This window comes from Ursus arctos, unplaced genomic scaffold, assembly GCF_023065955.2.
Source record: "Ursus arctos isolate Adak ecotype North America unplaced genomic scaffold, UrsArc2.0 scaffold_6, whole genome shotgun sequence".
NCBI classification, from domain to species: Eukaryota; Metazoa; Chordata; class Mammalia; order Carnivora; family Ursidae; genus Ursus; species Ursus arctos.
Window position 1 is genome coordinate 75670517 of NW_026623078.1, and position 20941 is coordinate 75691457.

The window sequence follows — 20941 nt, forward strand, 5'->3', positions numbered from 1 at the left end:
AACACTTAATATTTTGTAAATGTTGACAAGTGTGAACTGAAACAAGTTAAAGGCTCTCACACAAGTACCTGCAAGTCACACCAGGTCCACTAGGGGGCGAGTGGGACTTGCTGTTTACACATTCCAGGCTCACAGGGAAGAGAGGAACCTTTAGCATGGCCCAGGGCAGCAGACCTTGGACTTAAAATGAACTACTGTAATCATCATGACAAATCAGACAGGAATGTAAATGTAGAACAGTTCAATAACTTGTCACAGCACTGGCTGTGCAATTTCAAAGAAAATCAGACCGTCAGCCATCTTGTCTGTAAAATGGAAATAAGCCCTTCTCTCCAGACTGGCTGAGGAGTAGCAATGAGTCTGGTGATGTGACTGACAAAAGTCATCCTCGCCCTCCCCACTTCACCTGGATTCTTCCCTGTGACCTGACAACCAGATCAGGTCCCTGTCATCTCACAAAACCTTTCACCCAAGTGTCCCCTCCAGTTACCCCCTCTTCCCAACCACTGTCCCCTCACAGACCACTTCCTTAAAGAACCGTCTACATGCTGAGCGCTCACTCCTCCCTGGTATTCACACCTCAACCCACCAAAGTCTGTCCCCCAGTGACTTTACTCCACGGATGTCACCAAAAGCACACACTTGACTACTCCATCCTTGGAGCTCTATACTAGGACACCCTGGTCCTTGGGGTCTCTTTTATGGGATCATTTCTATTCTGCCTCCTTCACAGGCTCTGGTCCCTGGCCCAACACTTAAATCCTACTGTTAGGCAAATCCCAGGTCTCAGCATTTCTCACATGCAGTGTGGAATCACCCAGGAAGAGAGCAGGACTGGGAGCAGAAACAGGTGAGGGAGGACACCTCAGGAGAGTAAGACAAAGGGCACCAGACAGACAATCCTACTCAAAGAAGGAGGGACAAACTGTTTCTATACCTTACAGAGACAGTTCTCCCAATGTCAGAGAGCACAGTGAACCACCAAGGTGCTTGGGCAAAAGACAGGCTCCAGGGTCCTCTTCAGAGTCAAGTCAGGGGTTCTGAGCTTTAGCCAGCATCAGGGGGGACGATGATGGGAGGGGTCCCCAGGCCACACTGAGAAGAGCTGCCACGGCTGGCCTGGAGGAGGAAGTCTGGGGCTGCAGGTGCAGGGATATGAAAGAGTCCAGCAGGAGTAACCTCAGCTGTCCTGGCCTGACTTCTTCCCATCCAGATATTCTCATCACAGATTACAAGGAGAAAACCTTTCCAGAAGGTGAGCTCCAAAGCTGGGCAGGTTCTCTGCCTAGACGCAGGCCCCACTGAGCCCTGACCTTCATTTGGGTTCAAATGGAGAGACTGTGTGTCTCCCCAGCCCCAACCCAAGGGCACTCTAAAGGCCCACAGAGTGCTCTATACCATCAGCGACAGAAGGGCCTGAAAGAAAGTTCGGTACATGTGAAAAATTCATGTGGTGGGAGAAGTGGTGGCAGCGTTTGCAATTAGCAAGTGAAGGCCTCACCGAGACGTGACATTTGAACAAAGGCTGGAACAGGGTGGGGAGCAGTGAACTATGTGGCTCTCTGGGGAAAGGATTACAGGCAGAGGAATGAGCAAGCACAGAGATCCTACAGGAAGAAATACCTGGCATGAGCCAGGTACAGGGCCTGAGAGAATTCATCAGAAAGGGGGGCAGGTGGGGGCGGGCCCTTGCTGGTCATTGCGAGGACTTGGTTTTTACTCGAAGGGGGACTGGCAGCTGTTGGAGGGGCTGAGCTCAAGAATGACGGATGGGATGCATCTTTTGAAAAGATGCCTGTGTTTGCTGTGTTGACCACAAACACAGTTGGGCAGGAAGAGCAAAAGTAGGGAATCTAGTTAGGAGGGACTGCAGTGACCCAAGTAAGAGCTGATGGGGGATGGGGCCAGGGTGCTGGCACAGGAAGCCATGAGAAGTGATTGGGTCCTGGTCTGTGTGGAAGGTAGAGCCAACAGCTACAAAAAGAGTGGGGTGGCAAGGTGGCCCCCAGGGCTACTCAGAGCCCTGACACTCAGAGTGAGTCAGGAAAGCGCCATTGTACATCAGCAGAATCATTCTGAATGGGTTGTGTGTGAGAGAGGGAGATGAACAAGGGAGCAAGGCAAGATGGAGGAAACAGGAGTCCTGGCAAATGAAGGGGAGCCGGCTTGGGGATCCAGAGAATCGATTCTGTCTACATGTGTCACTCATTGTGACCTCAGAGAACTTGTAAGGACAAGGTTATTTTCCATGTCTCTTTATTTTTTGATGTTTAAAATGTGCATTGCCTGTCTCTCCACAACTAAAGGTAGTCTCTGTGCTGGGGACTCTGTCTTACTACCCTCCCTATTCCCAGCACTAACATTGAGACAATGTGCAGCAAATATATACCGGGGACCTAGAAACTGCAGCTGGTACTCAGTAACTGTTTGGGGACTGACTGCCTCAGTGAGAGAGAGCTTTGGGCAGCTTTAATTATTCCTCAGACAGTGGGGAGAGACTGTGGAAGATAGCAGAGAGGAGGAAGAGAAAAGTGGGAGACAGAGAAGCAGAAGTGAGTCAGAGAAGTGGAAGGAGGGGGTAGGAGGGGGAAAGAAGGGTAGAAGGGGGAAGGGGGAGGAGAAGGGAAGGGAGAGGGGGAGAAATGGGAAGGGGGAGGAGAAGTGGGGAAGGAAGAGAAAAGGAAGGGAGGGGGATGCAGGGGGAGGAGGAGGAGAGGAGGGGAGCGGAGGGGAGAGGAGGGGAGAGGAGGGGGAGAGAAAAGATTTCGTGTAAACCTGTGAAAAAGGCTAACCTGGAAAGGTAACTAGTGGAAAATTTTGAAGATGGTAACATGTGCTGTGCAGGGGCCACCACCTCAGTCTCCATGTGTCATCTTAAGTAGATCGGCATCACTACTCTTGGCCACTAATGCCTGGGATAAAAGCTTCCTGATGATAACGGGCAAAAATCCAAGAATGCTGTTCTGAGGTGTGGCAGGAGTAAAGCGCAGCCGCTAAAGGGGAGAAAACAAGGGAGCGCTATCTACACACTTAGGATTCCTTTAAGAAGGAATTTGGAGCTTTTTCTCAAGCTTTTTCTCATGCTTTTCCAGACTGCTGTCTCCCCAGCCCCGTGGATCCAGGAGCCTTACCTGCTGCTAGCTGCTCAACTTTCCCTTTCTGCCCTGCCTGGAGAGTGCCGTAGGCTGCTCTGGGAGAGAGAACAGGGAGGCCGGTGAGTAAAGCTATCAGTCACTTAACCACAATGATCTTGGTTCTAGATCACGTCAGTTCGCAGCCTAATCAAAAAACAGAAACAGAAAAACTCAGGGTTCACTGTGATGTGGTTTTGGAATGTAGGTGAGGTGTGGTAGGGTGAGGTCCGGAGCTGAGGACCAAGAAGAATTCTTGAGAAGTCTTTGGTGCAGAAAGGTGGTTTTATTAAAGCACGGGAAAAGGACCCACGGGCAGAAAGAGCTGCCCTGGGGTTGTGAGGCGCGACTGATCATATACTATGGGGTTGAGGGAGGTAAGGAAAAACGAAGGTTTTCAAAAGACTTTTCCTATGCTGAAGAGGACCTACAAGATACCGGAGGCCTCGCCACTGTCAAGTTAAGGTTGTTTTTCCCTCTAATAAGGCATTAACATTAAGAGAGTTGGGAGCTTCCAGGATGAATGTCATACAGATCCCACCCAGGAGGGGGGGGGGGGGACGGTTTGCAGGGTGTCAGCTTGGGCTTTGTCCTCAGCCAGCCTTCTGCTCCCTCATCAGTAGCACTTCTTCCTAAAGTCCCCTTAAAAAGGCGAATTCCTGATAACAATATGCCAGTGTGCAGGGCTAAGGGATCTATCTTTGATACACATTTATCCAGGTCCATTCTCAGAAAATCTTCTTTTGTTCCCATTACTTTCTGTCATCCACTGATCTCTTCCATGACCCACACCAAATGGAAATGAAAGCCCTATCAAGCATTTTATAGGAACTGTTGAAAATTCTGTTTCTATTCAACCAATACATATTTAATAGATATGCAATAAATACTCAAAAGCTGAATTCTATATAGCGGGGAAAGCCTACTCCTATTTCCTATCTGTGGTCTGCAAAATGCACTGAGCATTTTCTCCTATCCAGCTATTAAATATTCATTCATGTCTTCATCTCCAGTACACTGGTTTCAATTTCCACCTCAACACACGTAACACATTACATCTCCAGGGCAGGTCTCAGCTCCAAGCTCCAATCTATGTAACTGTTTGGGGGGTGGAGGATTCTGTGGGGTTTTTTTTATGAGTCTCTTTTATCCCTTTTTCCGGCTTTACTGAGGTGTAACTGACAAATAACTGTATATGTTTAAGGCGCACAACCTGATATCTTGATATACGTTGTGAAATGATGGCCACAACCAAGCTAATAAGCATATCCATCACGTCACATAATTACCTTTGTGTGTGTGTGGTGAGAACACTTAAGATCTATCCCCTTAGTAAATGTCAAGTATATAATATTGTTAACTATAGTCACCATGCTGTACATTAGATCGCCAGGATTTTTTCATCTTGTATAACCAAAACTTAGACCGACATTACCCCATTTTCTCTTTCCTCTAGCCCCTGGCCACCACTATCCTCCTCTCTGCTTCTATAAATGTGGCTATTTTATTAACAACTGATAATCCCTTTATTAAAAAGATGATTGAAGCATCTGCAGTGGTGACTTCAACCTCAACTCCTGGCTCAATACTGATGGAAATCATCTGCTTAATGATCTCGGACGGACTGTGCAAATCAATGAGTCTCTCGTGGAGCCTCATCTGATAAGGATCCCAAGTCTTAGAACTTTCACCACAAGGGGTTTTTCTTGTATTCATTCTGAGTCTTGGTAAGCATCTGAACTGGTCCTTTCACTCTGAGATTCTCGTCCTTTGCGCCCCTCTGATCAAGTCAGTACATACCTTTTCCAAAGATTTTACGTTGTGGCTGGTGAGAGTAATTCTAATTCGGTGAATCTCCACATCTGGTTCCATAGGTGTTTTCCCTGTGTCTTTAAAAGCCATGGCTGCAGGGAGGCTTCCTGACCAACTTGTTCCTCAGAGACAGCCAACAATGCTGAGTCAGGGGCAGGAGGCTCCATGGTAGCTGAGACTGCGTCTTCCTCAAAGAGCAGTGTGGCTGTTTTAGATTTCACATATGAGTGAGATCTTGCAGTATTTGTCTTTCTGGGTCTGGTTTTTTACTTAACATAATGTCCTCCAGATCATCCATGTTGTTGCAAATAACAGAATTTCATTTTTTTAAGGCTTAAAAAATACTTCAGTTTGTGTGTGTGTGTGTGTGTGTGTGTGTGTGTGTGTGTGTGTGTGTGTGTAAATTCTACATCTTCTTCATTCATTCAACCGTCAATGGACATTTAGGTCATTTCCTTATCTTGGCTATTGTGAATAATGCCGCAATGAACTTGGGAATGCAGATAGCTCTTTGAGATACTGTTTCGTTTCCTTTGAATATATGCCCAAAAGTGGGAATGCTGGGTTTTAAGGTAGTTCTATTTTTAATTTTTTGAAGAACTTCTATACTGTCCTCCATAATGGCTATACTAGTTTACATTCCACCAACAGTACGCAAGAATTCCAAGTTCTCCATATCCTCACCAACACTTGTTAATTTTTTGTCTTTCTTTTTTTTTAGAGAGCAAGAGAGAGCACTCAAGCAAGGGTGGGGGGGGGGAGACAGAGGAAGAGGGAGAGAGAAAATCCCAAGAAGTCTCCCTGCACAGAGAGGAGCCAAAAGCGGGGGCTTGATCTCACAACCCTGAGATCATGACCTGAGCTGAAATCAAGAGTCAGACGCTCAACTGACTGAGCCACCCAGGCGCCCCTTAATTTTTGTCTTCTTTTAAAAGATTTTATTTATTTATTTGACAGAGAGAGAAAGAGCACAAACAGGGGGAACAGCAGGCAGAGGTAGAGGGAGAAGCAGGCTCCCCGCTGAGCAGAGACACCCCAATGTGGGGTTTGATTCCAGACCCTGGGATCGTGAACTGAGGCCAAAGGCAGACACTCAACTGATAGGGCCACCCATGCACCCCTTGTTTTTTTGATAATAGCTGTTCAACCAGATGTGAGGTGGCATCTCATTGTGATTTTGATTTGTATATTCCTGCTGATTAGTGATGTTGAGCACTTTTTCATATACTTGTTGGACATCTGTATGTCTTCCTTGAAGAAATGTCTATTCACATCCTTTGCCCATTTTTTAATGGACTTATTTGGTTTTTGCTATTCAGAGTTGTGTGAATTCCTTATATATTTTGGATATTGACCCTTTATCAGATAGGTGATTTGCAAATATTTTCTCATACTCCATAGGTTTCCTTTTCACTCTGTTGATTTGTTTCCTGTGCTAGGCAAAAGCTTTTTATAGTTCAGTGCAATCCCACTTCTCTGTTTTGCTTTTGGTGTCATATCTGTGAAACTAATGCCAAGGCCAATGTCCTGAAGCTTTCCCCCTAGCTTTTCTTCTAGTAACTTTGGAGTTACAGATCTTATGTTTAAGTCTTTAATCCAGTTTGAGTTGACTTTTGTGAATAGTGTAAGATAAGGGTCCAATTTCATTCTCTTGCATAGACAAATCTAGTCTTCCTAGCACCATTTGTTGAACAGACCAGTGATGAAGAGATTATCCCTTCCCCATTGGGTATTCTTGGCACTCTGTTGACAATCAGTTGACCATAAATTTATTATAAAGTGTGGATCTATTCTGTTCCTTTTGTCTATATGCCTGTTTTTATTCCACAACCATACTGTCTTGGTTACTGCAACTTTGTAATATATTTGAAATCAGAAGTGTGATACCTCCAGCTTTGTTCTCTCTCGAAATTGCTTTGGCAATTGGTGGGGGGGCGGTGGTTCCATACAAATTTTATAAATTTTTTTAAAATTATGTAAAGACTATCATTGGGATTTTGATAGGGTTTACACTGAATCTGTAGGTCACTTTGGGTTGTATAGACATTTTAACAATATTAAGTCTTCTGATCCATGAACATGGATGTCTTTCCATTCGTTTCTCCTATTTAATTTCTTTAATCGGTATTCTGTAGTTTTCAGTACATAAGTCTTTTACCCCTTAGTTAAGTTTATTCCCAAGTATCTTATTCTTTCTGGTGCAATTGTAAAGGGGATCATTTTCTGACTTTCCATTTTAGATAGTTTGTTGTTGGTGTATAGATATGCAACTAATATCTGTATGTTGATTTTGTATCCTGCAACTTTACTGGATTTGATTATTAGTTCTAACAGATTTTTTTATGGGGTCTTTAGAGTTTTCTGTTTATAAAATCATACTGTCTACAAACAGGGACAATTTTCTCATTTCTGATTTGGGTACTATTCATTTTTTTCTTGCCTAATTGTTCTGGCTAGGACTTCCAGGACTATGATGAATAAAGCAGACACTCTTGTCTCATTCCTGATCTTAGAAGAATAGCTTTCAATTTTTTTACCACTGAATATGATGTTAGGTGTGGACTTGTCAAATATTACCTTTATTATATTGAGGTACATTTCCTTTACAGTTTGTTGAAAGTTTTTATCATGAACAGGTATTGCATTTTGTCAAATACTTCTGCATCTACTGAGATGACTGTGTGATTTTCATTCTTTATTGTTAATATGGTGTTTCACATTAATTGGTTTTTGTATTATTTTGTCAAATTTTGTTGAATCATCCTTGCACCCCAGAGATAAATCCTGCTTGGTCATGATGTTTGATCCTTTTAATATGCTGCTTTATTCAGTTAGCTAGTATTTTGTTGAGGACTTTAAAATCTATACTCATCAGGGATACTGACCTGTTCTTTGCTTTTCTTGTAGTTTCTTTTTCTGGCTTTGGTATCAGGATAATGCAGGCCTTATAAAATTAGTCTGCCAGTGTTCCCTCCTCTTCAAGTTTTTAGAAAAGTTTGAGAAGGACTGGCATTAATTCTTCTTTATTTTTTTAATAATAATATTTTTATTATGTTAGTCACCATACAGTACATCCCTAGTTTTTTATATAAAGTTCCATGATTCATTACTTGTGTATAACACCCAGTGCACCATGCAATACGTGCCCTCCTTAATACCCATCACCAGCCTATCCCATTCCCCCACCCCCCTCCCCTCTGAAGCCTTCAGTTTGTTTCCCAGATTCCACAGTCTCTCATGATTCACTCCCCCTTCTGTTTACCCCCCCTTCCTTCTTCCCTTCCTTCTCCTACCAATCTACCTACTTCTTATGTTCCATAAATGAGTGAAACCATATGATAATTGTCTTTCTCTGCTTGACTTATTTCGCTTAGCATAATCTCCTCCAGTCCCGTCCATGTTGCTGCAAATGTTGAGAAATAGTTATTTTTGATGGCTGAGTAATATTCCATTGTATATATGAACCACATCTTCTTAATCCAGTCACCTGTTGAAAGGCATCTCGGCTCCTTCCACGATTTAGCTATTGTGGACAATGCTGCTATGAACACTGGGGTGCATGTGGCCCTTCTCTTCACTACATCTGTATCTTTGGGGTAAATACCCAGTAGTGCAATTGCTGGATCACAAGGTAGCTCAATTTTTAACTTTTTAAGGGACCTCCACACTGTTTTCCAGAGTGGCTGTACCAACTTGCATTCCCACCAACAACGTAGGAGGGATCCCCTTTCTCCACACCCTCTCCAACATTTGTTGTTTCTTGCCTTGTCAATTTTTGCCATTCTAACTGGCATAAGGTGGTATCTCAATGTGGTTTTGATTTGAATTTCCCTGATGACTAATGATTTTGAACATTTTTTCATGTGTCTGTTAGCCCTTTGTATGTCTTCATGGAAAAGTGTCTGTTATATCTTCTGCCCATTTTTTGATTTGTTTATTTGTTTCTTGTGTATTGAGTTTGAGAAGTTCTTTGTAGATCTTGGATACCAGTCTTTTATCTGTAGTGTCATTTGCAAATATATTCTCCCATTCCATGGGGATGGACGGTTTTTTTTTGACTGTTAGTTTTTTTTTACTGTTTCCTTGGCTGTGCAGAAGCTTTTTATCTTGATGAAGTCCCACAAGTTCATTTTTTCTTTTGTTTCTCTTGCCTTTGGAGATCTATCATGAAAAAAGTTGCTGTGGTCGATGTCAAAGAGGTTGCTGCCTATGTTCTCCTCTAGGATTTTGATGGATTCCTGTCTCACATCGAGGTCTTTCATCCATTTGGAGTTTATCTTTGTGTATGGTGTGAGAGAGTGGTCAAGTTTCATTCTTTTGCATGTAGCTGTCCAATTTTCCCAGCACCATTTATTGAAGAGACTGTCTTTTTTCCACTGGATTTTTTTCCTGCTTTGTCAAAGATTAGTTGCCCAAGGAGCTGAGGGTCCATTTCTGGGTTTTCTATTTTGTTCCATTGGTCTATGAGTCTGTTTTTGTGCCAGTACCATGCTGTCTTTAATTCTTCTTTAAATGTGTGGTAGACTTTACCAGTGAAGGCTGGGACTTTCTTTGTTGGGAAGGTTTTGATTACTATTTCAATCTTCATACTAGCTATAGGCCTATCCACAAATTTTTATTTATAACATTCCTATATAATTTATTCTTTTACCTGTTAGTTATTCTTTAGTTCCAATAAATTCGGGGTTAATTATATTTTTATTATTTATTTAAATTTAATGGCATTGTACATCACAGAACCATATCTATCTTACTGCTGACAACCTTGTCCTGAACCTACAGGATTAAAGTTTTGCCCTGGACAGTGACAGCCTTATCGCGGGGAAGAAATGAGCCTGGTGCACAGGAACTCCACCCCCAGAGAATTGGATCTGTTTCTCCTCTGGTTTTTGAGGAGCCAGCGTGGGGTCCAGCACACCACCATCCCACCCACAATATCATGTGATGGTCTCTTCTGTATCTGTCCTCCCAACCCTTCTTGGATGAACAAAACCTGACCAACTTTCAGGGGAATGATTTTACTCCTCCCTGTCTTGGCCAGAGATGTTGGGACAGTGTGATTTCTGAGTGATTGATTTCCTACAGTGTTGGTTCTTCCCTCCAGGATGGGAGGCAATAACCACCTCCCAGGAATTCCCAATAAATTTGTATTAAGTGGAAAAATAAATAAATAAATTTAATGGCATTGGGATAAAAATGTAATATGAATAATCTTGATTCTTCACATTTGGTGGAGACTTGCTTAATGACGTATGTGTGAAAAGAATAAGTAGTCTCTTTGTAAGGAGTATACAGAGTTTTATATATACCCATTCAATCAAGTTTGATAACTGCACTGTTCATATCTTCTATGAATATCTCCTATGATATATTTTTTTAAGATTTTATTTATTTATTTGACAGAGAGAGACATCCAGCGAGAGAGGGAACACAAGCAGGGGGAGTGGGAGAGGAAGAAGCAGGCTCCTAGCGGAGAAGCCTGATGTGGGGCTCGATCCCAGAACACCGGGATCACGCCCTGAGCCGAAGGCAGACGCTTAACGACTGAGCCACCCAGGCGCCCCTCCTATGATATTTTTATACCTGATCTACCAATTACTGACCTCTTTGTCTAACAATATTTGTTTATATGTTTTCACACTTTATGATGTTCACTCATGTTTTGAGTTACTACATGTTTTTTTTTTAAGATTTTATTTATTTATTTGTCAGAGAGACAGAGAGAGCCTGTGAGCAAGCACAAGCAAGGGGAGTGGCAGGCAGGGGGAGAAGCAGGCCCCCTGCTGAGCAGCGAACCAGATGCAGGGCTTGATCCCAGGACCCTAGGATCATGACCTGAGACAAAGGCAGATGGTTAACCGACTAAGCCACCCAGGGGTCCCCTACATGTTCTTGTTATTATAAAATGATCCTGTTCTACCCCAATAATGTTTATTAAATTGAATCTATTTTGTCTAAAATGAACATGTACATACAGGTTTTATTTTGGTACTTACCTGATTTGTATTCTTCCATTCTTTTAGTTTTCATTTACTAATACTGTTCTAAATGTGTCTTTTGTATAAAGAGTGTACTTCTAACATTTTGGGTTTTTTTAATCTAATCCAGCAACCTCTGATTCTTAAGTGAGTTAGAGTTAATACATTTATATTTAATCCATTTATTGTATATTTTTATTTTTTTTAAGATTTTACTTAACTACTTGACAGAGAGAGAGAGCACAAGCAGGGGCAGCAGCAGGTAGAGGGAGAGGGAGAAGCAGGCTCCCCGCGGAGCAGGGAGCCCAATGCAGGACTCAATCCCAGGACCCTGGGATCATGACCAGAGCCGAAGGCAGTCGCCCAACCAACTGAGCCACCCAGGGGGCCCCATTTTGATTTATTTGTATCATTTTATTTGAACTTTTTTTTTAAGATTTTATTTGAGAGAGAGAGAATGAATGAGAAGGAGAGGGAAAGAGAATCTGAAGCAGACTCCACACTGAGCACAGCCCAAGGAGGGGCTCAATCCCACAACCATGACATCATGACTTGAGCAAAAACCAAGAGTTGGACGCTTAACCAACTGAGCCACTCAGGCACCCCTTTTCCTGTTTTCTCTGCCTTTACTTCCTCTTCTTTTTCTTTTATTGGATTAGTTACGTTTTCTTTACTCTCTTCCCCCCGCCCCCCGGTCTAGAAGTTAAATATTCAATTTTTACTTATTTACTGATTTTCCTTAAATTTTGAAATGCATACTGACTGGATTTAACAAAATGTAAAACCGACTTCCTTGTCAAAAAATACAAAAAGATATTTAATATTTTAATTCTGACTTCCTTTCCCATGACTTCTGTGTTATCATAATCTAGAATTTTCGTTTCACCTTGTTTGCTGCTGCCGCCAAGTTAGTATAAACATAATTCTAACGTAATACTTGCTGCGATACTTGTTTAGATTTATGGATGTGTTTACCAATTGCTTGCTCACACTGCCTTCTTGGATTTCACTCCGTTTTATAATTTCAATGTCATTCCACCTTAACAACATCACTGTTGTCAGAGAGAGTCAATTATTGATAGCTCCTTTCACTTTTTTTGTCTGAAAAATGTATTTATTTTGCATTAATTTTGGCCCAGTAGTTTAGCTGAACTAACAATTTTTGGTGGAGAGTTATTTTCTCTTAGCACTTTTAAAATATTATTCTATTTTCTTTTAGCATCTATTGTTGCAATTGAAAATTCTCTTCTCTATATAATAGGCATTCCTTCATAGATGATTCACCTATTATTTGCAGAGATTTTTAAGATCTTCTTGTCTTTACTATTTCACAGTAATGATTAGCTGTGGGTTTGACAAGTCTTGCCTATTGTATCTGGACTATTGCCTTACTCCCATTCTTTCTATTCTCTCATATATATGCACATCTTCTGTGTATGTGTATACATGCATATATACACATACATGTATATACACATACATGTGTGTTTTACTTTATCATTATGTCCTCCATGTATCTTACTATCTCTGTACTATTTTCTATCTCTTTATAGTTCTATGCTGGATTATGGTTAAGTTCCTAAAATCTACCTTTAACTTAACTAATTCTCACTTAAGCTAGGTCTAGTCAGCTGCTTGTCTAATTCACTGAGCTAGTATCTACGACTACTTTTCATCATAAAAGTTTCTTTTGAGGGGCGCCAAGGTGGCTCAGTTGGTTAAGTGTCTGCCTTTGGCTCAGGGCATGATCTCAGGGTCGTGGGATCTAACCCCACATCAGGCTGTCCACTCAGGGGCGAATCTGCTTCTCCCTCTCCATCTCCCTCTGTGATCTCTCTTGCTCTCGCTCTCTCTCCCTCCCTCAAATAAATAAAATCTTTTTTAAAAAAAGTTCCTTTTGAATCTTTTTTCCAATTTGCCTGGTCACTTTTTTTTAAAAGATTTGTTTATTTATTTATTTATTTATTTGAGAGAGAGAGAGAGAGTGAGTGGGGGGAGGGGCTGAGGGAGAGGGAGAAGGAGAGAAGCAGACTCTGTTGAGTATGGCGCCCAACCTCAAGATCCTGAGATCATGACCTGAGCCCAAATCAAGAGTCAGAGGCTTAACCGACTGACCCACCCCAGGCACCCCTGCCTGGTCACTTTTTTATGTTACCTTGTTCTTTTCTCATGTTTTGTTTCTTTATTTATCCTTTTAATATTCTATATATACTTCTCCTTATAGTCTCTACCAGATTATTCAATTTTATGCCATTCTGTAGGTCTAATCCTGATGTACATTGTGTCTGATGAGCTCCAATATGGGTGATTTGCTTCCACATGTGTTTTCTATTTTTGGACTGTGAGATGATCTTACACACTTATCTATGTCTTCTGTGGGGCTGTGTTGAGTCTGTTTCACTCCAAAGAGACTTTACTATTGATCTGCCAGAGTTACATCCAACCAGAGGCCCATTTTTACATTAATCACTCCTCTGCTTACAATTCTGTATTTGTTGAATTTTGTTTTTCTCTTAGAAAAATGATCAAATACCAAAATAACCTCCAAAGAACAGCACAGACTGGCTGCCACCTACTTCCTGAGCCTCCTCTCCCACCCTTTCCACCACTCATCCCACTCCAGACATACCAGCCTCTGTCCATTTCTGGAATGGACCAAACTGTCTCCCAACACAAAGCCTCTATACATGGTGTTTATTCTACTGAGGGTCCTCTTTTCTCCCCCTCTTATTTTAGCTAACTTCTACTCATCTAGTATCTTAAATAATCACTCCCTTAAGAAAGACTTCCCTGACGTCCCAACTGCCCTGAACAAAGAGCAAAAAAATGTATCATAGTTCTGGGGGCATCAGATGCCTCTCCTTTATGGGACTAATCATGATTTATACATGTGCATGTATTTATTAGTGAAATCATTTGGTAAATACCTTTCTTATTAGGCTGCAAATCTCAGTGGACCACAGACCATTCCTATTTTTTGTTTACCACGGTATTGCCAATTCCCAGGACAGGGCCTTGCATATAATAGGTACTCATTAAAAATTTGCTGAGTGAATGAGTAAATAAATTAATGAACAAGTCAATTTACAGAGAATCAATTGCCCTAGGAATCATCTCTCTCCTCTTAAGCACTGGCCTTTGTTTCTTATACTATGACTGGTGGGAATCCTGAGTTGCTGACACTGAAAACATTTAGGAAGCATGACAGCACCATCCAGGATGATGACTACCTATTCAAGCTCCTGACACCTAGCAGACGGATTGCCTTTATTATGTTTCTAATGATTCATGGCCCGCCCAGCACAATTCAGGCTTCTGGGTTTATTATTTTACCATTTCAGCCCATCTTCATGCAAGTGATTCTCTTGTCCTATTTCAGTCACAGCCAGATTGTACAAAATCTTCAAAGGCGTGAGTTTTGCAGCCCTAAGCTTAGGCCATTCACAAACATATATAAAGCACTTCCCTAGCTAGTATACACAAATTGTACAACTTAGCTGGCTTCATCTCATCTACAGAGGCATAAGAACATCCATAAGTTTGTCCTTTGGAGGGGAAATTCTTCTCTTTGCCACTTCTAACACCTGAACCAGGTGCTCATTGATCCTCCTGATTCTGTCAAGGTTGCATGGCCTAGATCTTATCTCTGTCGTCTAAAGATCACCTGCCTGGGTGCCTGGGTGGTTCAGTTGGTTAAGCAACTGCCTTCAGCTCAGGTCATGATTCTGGAGTCCCAGCATCAACTCCTGCATTGGGCTCCCTGCTCATCAGGGAGTCTACTTTCCCCTCTGACCCTTCCCCCTCTCATGCTCTCTCTCTCTCTCTCCCATTCTCTCTCTCTCAAATAAATCAATAAAATCTTTTAAAAAATAAAATAATGAGGGGCGCCTGGGTGGCACAGCAGTTAAGCGTCTGCCTTTGGCTCAGGGCGTGATCCCGGCGTTATGGGATCGAGCCCCACATCAGGCTCCTCCACTATGAGCCTGCTTCTTCCTCTCCCACTCCCCCTGCTTGTGTTCCCTCTCTCGCTGGCTGTCTCTATCTGTCAAATAAATAAATAAAATCTTAAAAAAATAAAAAAAAATAAATAAAAAATAAAATAATGATCACCGGCTATATACCTACCTAAGTTAGCGTTAAGGCCCATTCCAGCTACAAGTAAGGGCCCCTTTGTGTATGTCTACTACCTCACTGTGCATAGAGACAAAGGCCTGATTCTCTGTGAAGTATTCAAATCATGGTCAACTGTCTCTGAATGACTATTAAGACCCACCGAATCTCTTCTGTAAGAGCGGAAGGATCCCAGGGCTCCTGGGTGGCTCAGTTGGTGAAGCATCTGCCTTCAGCTCAGGTTATGATCCCAGGGTCCTGGGATCAAGCCCCGGGTCAGGCTCCCTGCTCAGAGGGGAATCTGCTTCTCCCTCTACCCCTCCCCGCTCATGATCTCTTACTCTCTCTCAAATAAATGAAATCTTTGAATAAATAAATAAGCAGAAGAAGCCCATAAAAAGCATCCAGTTTGTCCTTACAAGTTCTCTGAGATCATGATGAGTGACACATGTAGACAGAATCGATTCTCTAGATCCCCAAGCCGGCTCCCCTTCATTTGCCAGGACTCCCGTTTCCTCCATCTTGCCTTGCTCCCTTGTTCATCTCCCTCTCTCACACACAACCCATTCAGAATGATTCTGCTGATGTACAATGGCGCTTTCCTGACTCACTCTGAGTGTCAGAGCTCTGAGTAGCCCTGGGGGCCACCTCGCCACCCCACTCTTTTTGTAGCTGTTGGCTCTACCTTCCACACAGACCAGGACCCAATCACTTCTCATGGCTTCCTGTGCCAGCACCCTGGCCCCATCCCCCATCAGCTCTTACTTGGGTCACTGCAGTCCCTCCTAACTAGATTCCCTACTTCTGCTCTTCCTGCCCAACTGTGTCTGTGGTCAACACAGCAAACACAGGCATCTTTTCAAAAGATGCATCCCATCCATCACTCTTGAGCTCAGCCCCCTCCAACAGCTGCCAGTCCCCCTTCGAGTAAAAACCAAGTCCTCGCAATGACCAGCAAGGGCCCGCCCCCACCTGCCCCCCTTTCTGATGAATTCTCTCAGGCCCTGTACCTGGGCTCATGCCAGGTATTTCTTCCTGTAGGATCTCTGTGCTTCCTCATTCCTCTGCCTGTAATCCTTTCCCCAGAGAGCCACATAGTTCACTGCTCCCCACCCTGTTCCAGTTCCAGCCTTTGTTCAAATGTCACGTCTCAGTGAGGCCTTCACTTGCTAATTGCAAACGCTGCCACCACTTCTCCCACCACATGAATTTTTCACATGTACCGAACTTTCTTTCAGGCCCTTCTGTCGCTGATGGTATAGAGCACTCTGTGGGCCTTTAGAGTGCCCTTGGGTTGGGGCTGGGGAGACACACAGGCTTTTCTATTCTAGCCATAGAGAGCAGTGAATTTCACAGTAGTGCTTCCCTCCAAAGCCCAGGCTGTGTCTAGAATACCCAAGTTGAGGAAGTTATGACCTTGTCACTATTCTAAGTTAAGACCTAAGTTAGTCTCATGTATTTTTCCTTCCTTTAGGAAAAATAGCAAGCTCTGTGACAGCTTCCCCCTCTCAACTGAATTTTGGACTGCCCTTCTTCTATCTGTTCCCAGCAACATGTCCTCCCTGTTTGAGTGTATTACCGAGAGCTTGGTCAGAGAGCTTGGAGACAAAGACCTGAGGCCTGTGAGATACCTGCTGAGCACCAACAAATTCCGTCTGCTGTCAGTATTACAGAAGAGGAAGAGCTGCTCACGGTTCTGGGAATCACCCGACGTTCCAGCTGAATACACCCTCATGGACCTCCTGGAGCCAGGTGCTTCAGTCCCAGGTACTGTCAACAAGGGCAAGGGGGCACGGAGTGGAGGCCACAGGTGCTCATAGGCAGTGCGGCATGCAGGGATCCCTGAGGCACCCACATAGGTCAGTGTTAGGGTTGGTTTTGCCACAAGGCACTGGGCAAAGCTATGGTTACTGGAGAATCTGGACACAGGCATTTATTAGTTCATCTAATTCTTATAGCAGCCTCTGAAGTCAGGGACATCATCCTCCCTTACAGAAGAGTGAATTGAAACTTATAAAATAATCTGTTCCAGGTTACGTACCTGGGAACGAGTAAAACTAGAATCCAGACTCAGATCCACCTGGCTCCATATGCTTAATGTTTTCTGCCGCCAGGGTGCTGCCTCCTGGGGCTGGATGCTGCGCCTCCTGCAGAAGAAAGGTGATGTCGTGGGTCCCCTCTACCGGTGCACACAGGATGTCACCACATCTTAGGGTGTGGGGTGCTATGCCTGTTATCCAACCCCTGGGCTGATTCAGACATTTGTCCTCAGCAGTAATTTACACTTGAAACATTAATTGAGGGGCACCTGGATGGCTCAGTTTGTTGAGTGTCCGGGTCTTGATTTTGGCTCAGGTCATAATCTCAGGGTCATGAGATCAAACCCCCACATCAGGCTCCACATGCAGCAAGGAGTCTGCTTGAGGATTCTCTCCCTCTGCCTCTCCCTCACTCTCTCTAATAAATAAATCTTTTTCTTTTTAAGATTTTATTTATTTATTGGACAGAGAGAGACAGTAAGAGAGGGAACACAAGCAGGGGGGAGCTGGAGAGGGAGAAGCAGGCTCCCCACTGAGCGGGGATCCTGACGCAGGGCTCCATCCCAGGACACTAGGATCATGACCTGAGCTGAAGGCAGGTGCTTAATGACTGAGCCACCTACGTGCCCCTAAATAAATCTTAAAAAAAAAAAAAAAATTAACCATTGATGTGTTAGCTTCTCAACTGAGAGATGTAAATGAATAGGAGATTGGGGCAACACTGGACTCAGCCAATTCGATCTCCCAACCATTCCAGAGTCAATTCTTAGTTAAACCTAAAGCTGCCTTTTCTGTCCCCAGAAACTGCTATCACAGGACCATTTCACTTCAGTAACGCTGTGGTCCAGCAGCAAAAGGCTTCTGCCGACTTGACCGCTGGGCTAGAAATGAATGTGTCAGGGGAAGCTACTGAGTGCCATGGATCCTCTCTCCACTTTCAGGTTGTTACTATCCTGCCCCATAACTGGAAAGACCTTCAAAAGAGGTGAGGCCATGGGAGAGGAAGGAAGTGGTCAACAGGGCCACTAGGGCCCTCCTTGTGCGCAAAGAGGCCACTAGCAGGCTTTGCTGCTAGGTCAGTGCAGAACATGACATCCCAGACCATGCTGTTCTTCTTGGGTATTTATTCATTCATTCATTCTATTCATTCAACAAACAGTTATTAGTTATCTAATATATATTTATTAAAACAGTAATTACCCATTACTGTGCTGGCATGTGCTGGGAATAGAAAAATGATAAGACTAATAGAAATCTCTACCCTACAGCCACTTACATTCAGTGTGGACAGCCAAAGGGCAGGGAGTGAGAAAGCAGGCAATAAAAAAAGTATTAATTTAGGTGAGATGAAGAATCTGAGACTCTTCTTAATAAATAAAGTATACAGCACTGTCCTGGGATTCCATTCACCTCCATGTATTCGGGCAAAGGCAGGTATCAAATGTTCCTCTAAGAGCTCAATGGAGCACTTCCTAAGTCAACTTAAATAGTATCTTTACAAAGGCAACGAGTTGTTAGGTAAACGAGTTAAAAATCACAGACCTTTTAGAGACTGAAAGTTACTTTCATGGGCTTTGGGCAACTTCTGTATTCCTGGGTTCTTACAAGGCCCTTATTAAAAATAACATTTGCAAAGACTATTTATGGTGCAAAAGAGTATCTCAGATTCTTTAGCTGCTCAGAAAGAAACAAAATAATTCTCAGTATTTCAGTAGTAAAAGAGGCAATTTCTAGGGTACATTTTAATTAGCTAGCTCCAAGTGAAATAAGCCTGAAGTCAAACCTTTAATATGAGTCCGGGGGGGGGGGGGGCGGGGGGCAGTTGGCTATTTCTAATAAATGGGATGTGGGCGTGTCATGTATTCAGCTGCAAAGGCACTTGCAGATCATGATGTGAGCTCCAGAGATAAGAAATAGGACAAGGGAAAAGAAACACTGCAGGTGGCTGGCATAGGTTTCTCTGGGTGCTAACAGTTGAGCTCAGACTTAAAGAATGACAGAAGCAAGCAAGAGCAGGAGGAAAGGGGTTCAAATTAGGGTTTAGAGGTCCTGGGGCATGGCAAAGCTGGGTGTTTCCAGGACTGGGGGAGGCCGGGGAGGCCAAAGCTTAGTCAACAGGGATAAAAGTGATAGAAAATGAAGCTTAGGAGGTCAGATGACACACCCCTTGGACACATGGTAAGAAGCTGGCCTTTATCTCCAAGGGCAATGGGAAAGCCCACACTGGATGCTCAGTGACCGCCTGCACTGAAAGGTGAATTTAAGGATCTCACAGTATTCCCCACGGAATACCAGGGCGCCAAGCACAGTGGGGCCTGGAGTAGAACCAGAGTTGAGTCTCAGAACTAAAAGGGGATGGACTTTGTCTTCAGCACTGCAGACCTTCCCCATCTCCCCCAGCCTAGATCTTCAAGTCAAGCTCTACCAACCCACCTCCTAGGGATAGTCAGCCCATAAAAGCCCACCTGTGGTAGTCATGAAAAATCACCCAGCATCTGCCTGCTTCATCAGCTTTATCCACCTGCACCACATGGGCACATGTGGTGTGTGTAAATGCCTTTGACTACAGGGCTTCCTCTGCACTGTTCTCAAACACCTGAACTCGTCTATGTCCAGACTCCTTCTGCTGAGAGGCCCTAGTACTGGAAATCAACAAACTACCCCAACAGGACCAAAATAATTTTGGAAAATGCAGATGCCTCTCATCATATGGTGTGCATACTGTCACACCCATATCCCGGTCAGAGAATGGGGGCCCCTCCACCGTGCATAGCAGAGAAGATGTTCTGTTGCCCTAAGGCACCCAACCAATAGGCCAGTATCTTCCTGCCTATTGAGAGCTCACCTGTCACGTTCCAAACACTCTGTAGTCCATCGAGATTCTTAGAAGAGTAACCCACTAGAATAACGCAAGAAGGCATCCCTTTCCCACTGTGACCTTTCTCTTCCCACCTACCCCAGGAAAGTGTTGGATCCAGAGCTGTTATTTCTGGTGAAGTGCCGGGACAGAGGGCACAATCTCTATGTGGTGACAGAGACCGTGGAGCTGACCCACAGTACTGTGCTGCATGACATCGGAAGTGTGACTGCTAGGGGAAACTGCTTAATCCCTTGGACTCCTCTGGTCAAGGTACACGGTTGTCCGTGTTGTGGGTTGTGGGTTAGGGACACCAAGAGCACAACCAGCCCAGCCTCACTTCCCAGGGGCTCTGCATCCTATTAGGACCTGTCTTTGGGGGTGGAATGAATGGGGTCATTATTTCCCACTTCTCATGTGCCACGGAATCCTGACTCCTGAACTGAGAGTATATTGTAACATGCTCATTTTAATATTTTAATATATGACATTATTCAACATTGATAAAATAGAAAATAGACTTAATTATTGGCCATTATATTTTGTTTGGGTAAATGATGGATTCTGGATCCTCTAAAAGTATGGCTGCTCTACCACGTGTATGTGAGGCTCTATGGCTGGAAGAAACAAGGGACCACAGCACAAAACCTCAGCAGTTTAAAATATCCTAAGTACTGGGATACCCTGAGTAGAAAGTACTCTGGATTGAGATTAAATATCTCCAAGCACATGTGATATACATAACTTACAATAACTACAATTTTAAAAATGGTTTAAGCACCTCAATTTACCAAATATTAAGTCAGCATGAACCGTGACTCAGGGACATATACAGTGTGTGTGTGTGTGTGTGTGTGTGTGTGTGTGTGTGTGTTACAATGGACATTTACACATAATATATTTTATATGTAATTGGTCCTCATTTAAGAGATGTAGGAACTAAAAAAACAAAACAAAAACTGAGATGTGGGCTAACTTTCTCAAGATCTGTGAATGAACTCAGAGGGCAAGGTG

At 43.5% G+C, this 20941-nt stretch overlaps 1 protein-coding gene and 1 pseudogene across 1 annotated transcript in view; one reads left to right on the plus strand and one right to left on the minus strand.

Moving 5' to 3' along the window:
• Positions 1-3068: 3068 nt before the first annotated feature.
• Positions 3069-20941, plus strand: part of GSDMC (gasdermin C) — a 32568-nt gene continuing 14695 nt past the window's right edge. The window contains exons 1-4 of the mRNA XM_057307801.1: positions 3069-3214; positions 16581-16798; positions 17872-18055; positions 20032-20200. Of these exons, the coding sequence (XP_057163784.1) occupies positions 3081-3214; positions 16581-16798; positions 17872-18055; positions 20032-20200 (705 nt within the window). The 5' untranslated portion in view covers positions 3069-3080. The remainder of the gene's footprint in view (positions 3215-16580; positions 16799-17871; positions 18056-20031; positions 20201-20941) is intronic.
• LOC113252671 (40S ribosomal protein S20-like) lies at positions 3267-5033 on the minus strand (annotated as a pseudogene).